We start from the raw sequence: 2,914 nt of genomic DNA, 5'->3' as shown, positions 1-2,914 counted from the left end.
GCTTTCTGGGCTGCTAGCACACATGGCCAGTTCATGGGGAGCTTCTCATCCACTATCACTCTCAGGTCTTTCTCCTCACTGCTGGTTTCAATTCCTTCCCCACCCAACCTGTAGCTATGCCTGGGATTGCCACGGCACAGATGTAGGACCTTGCACTTCCTTCTGTTAAACTCCATGAGGTTTGCATTGGCCCACCTGTGTCCATAATATATATACAAAATTTCAACTCTAGGTGGAATTTATTGGCATAAATAGTATATTCTTCTTGTACTATTAGAAATCAGCCCTGGTTTCAGTGCATCTCTGTTGAAATGTTTACAGGAAAGCAAGTAATGAGTCACTGAGTCTGTATACTTTGTAATGAGCCATGCATATGGAAAGCAAATGGATTCTGGAGTATCAGTGATGGTTAAAGTGCATATTGTGGCACTGTGGTAATCATGGGATTTTTCAAGTACTTAAATACTAAAAAAAGTCAACTGAATTATTTCAGTCAGCCAATTGTTTAAAAAGGTCTATTTTTCTTCTTCCAGTTGCAGTAGACATAGACCTTAATTGTTTTCACAGACCACCCTATTGATGACATGAAATTTGGGGGGAATGGAGTTACACTGTCTATGTTGCTGTATGAGCTCATTCTTTACAAGATTGTGTGGCTCACTCTATTGAAAAACACTGCCTACAGTATAATACAGAATGTACCTCCTTATTTTTCAAACATCCTTTGTCTTCTTGTCAAAGATAAAGCCCAGATTACAGGCAACTTGTAAGATTTCTGAGTAAAAACAGAGTTTGATTTATAGAGCTTAAAAGCTAAATTTTAAACTATTAAACTAAAAGCTTAAATTTAACTTTGGTCAGTTGAGGTGTGTTTTTCTTTCTTGAACAAAGATATTGACACCACCATTAGGACAGAACTTTTAATGTTAAGATGATAATGACTTTCAGGCCACACAGTACCTCAGACCATTCACCATGGGTACATCAACACATTTCACCAGCTCATACAGTGCGTTAGTGACAGGGATTAGTAACTTACTTTTTATTTCTTTAAACAGAAAATTTAATCAATCATAAGGATGAAGAAGGATTTACCCCTTTGATGTGGGCTGCAGCTCATGGGCAGATAGCAGTAGTGGAATTTCTCCTCCAGAATGTAAGGAAAGAAACACACTTCACTTTAAATTTATTTACATTTTAGTTCATTTTGCCTTCCTAAGTTTGTCAGTGCTGCTATACACTTAAATGTTTTAAAGTTAAGTTCTATGTAAAGCCTCAAATTTGATTCTTTTTTTTTTAAACTGATGTTATTATTTCAGGGCGCAGATCCTCAGATTCTGGGGAAGGGTCGAGAAAGTGCCCTCTCCCTGGCCTGCAGTAAAGGATACACAGATATTGTCAAAATGCTACTGGACTGTGGAGTTGATGTCAATGAGTATGACTGGGTAAGGCTCTAACTTGAATTAATGTCAGAAGGTGCTTTAGTCATAAGATTGAAACAGGAATTGGCTTAGGTGTTAAAATTGTTCTACCTCTTCTGAAATACCTGAGAGTTTCAGAACTTCCATAGGATAAGAGAAGTTGGCTCTACTATTTCTGACTTCTTGGCAGAACAAGAATGAGACTAAGCCTGAGTTGTTGTAGAAGTGTGAGCTCCAAGTTTAAACAGGAGGAAAAAAAGATGGAAGTTGCAAAGATCCAAAACAGAACCTCATTTTTATAAAACCTGCGAAGGCTCTTCCTGATACATAAAAATGTACTGGTGTGTTAAGGAATAACAGTTGTGAGCTGTTTAATCACAAAGTGTTTGAGGCATTTCTCTGCTTTTGCAGAATGGAGGAACACCTTTACTGTATGCAGTGCATGGAAACCATGTGAAATGTGTAAAGATTCTCCTTGGTAAGCAGACTGTCCTAAACAAATTATCAGTAATAAGGTTCTATCAGTTCTTATTGTCAGTTACATGAGATTCTGTCCCTGTTTTACATAGAAAGTGGTGCTGATCCAACTATTGAAACAGATGCTGGCTGTAATTCCATGGATTTAGCTGTAGCCTTGGGCTATCGGAGTGGTGAGTATTGCAGATGACACATCTTTAAAGATATTGGTTTTACTGCTCCTTGTTTATGTAGCTGCTGTAATGGCCTAGTAGAGATTTTGCAGCTCTAACATGATATCTGTCCTACAAGTCTTACTACACCTAAATGCATCAGGCCAATATGGAAAGGACCTTCCATCCCCATTTCAGAAAGCCAAAGACCTGGTAAGAAAGTGTCACTGACCTGGATCTGCACCAGAGGGCACAAATAATGGTATGTAGGGCTGATGGAGCCATGATTCTGGCAGGGGGATTTGAGGTGCTCCCCCACACTGTACAGGGGAGTGTGTTGCACTGGACAAACAAAGCCCTGTGCTTATGAATGAGCCAGTCAGTTCACTGATGTCATCTTCAACAGCTCAATTTCAAAATGTTCCACAGAAATAGTTACCATTTCTAGGCTAAAAATTTGCTTTCCATAGGCCCTAGGCCTATTCAAACCAGAGAACAGATACGACCTCAAAAAATCATCATCTGCTGTACTGGGTGTATTAGTCTTGCATTATATGAGGCTTTGATGTTCTGAAGGGATGCAAACACTCTTCCCAGAGTGAATTTATTCCTGTTTTTTACTGAATGATTGTACAGGAAAAGTAGGCATCTGTCAGAAAAAATAGCACAACCCTAAAAATATGAAAAAAAATTGAACACTGATTAACCTGATCTTTTTCTCTGGTTTAGTTCAACAGGTTATTGAGTCTCATTTATTAAGGCTACTCCAAAATATCAAGGAATAACAGTTGGCTCTTCTGTTGGAGATCTGAACTGCTTTTTATCCATGAAAGTAAGTCATAGATTCAACTGGGTTGGAAAAGA

The 2,914-nt window shown here is 38.5% G+C and overlaps 1 protein-coding gene across 1 annotated transcript; it reads left to right on the top strand.

The window, feature by feature from the left end:
- Window positions 1–1,058: 1,058 nt before the first annotated feature.
- On the top strand, window positions 1,059–2,835 carry LOC103798113 (ankyrin repeat family A protein 2; the record flags this gene model as incomplete). Its single annotated transcript, XM_009070355.1, has 5 exons — window positions 1,059–1,156; window positions 1,320–1,445; window positions 1,833–1,899; window positions 1,991–2,071; window positions 2,780–2,835. Coding segments are annotated over 5 exons (428 nt in total), but the record flags the coding sequence as incomplete, so codon positions are not given.
- Between the last annotated feature and the right edge of the window lie 79 nt (window positions 2,836–2,914).

The sequence above is a fragment of the Acanthisitta chloris genome, unplaced genomic scaffold (assembly GCF_000695815.1).
Source record: "Acanthisitta chloris isolate BGI_N310 unplaced genomic scaffold, ASM69581v1 Scaffold46302, whole genome shotgun sequence".
NCBI lineage: Eukaryota > Metazoa > Chordata > Aves > Passeriformes > Acanthisittidae > Acanthisitta > Acanthisitta chloris.
This window is presented reverse-complemented; position numbering and strand designations above follow the sequence as displayed.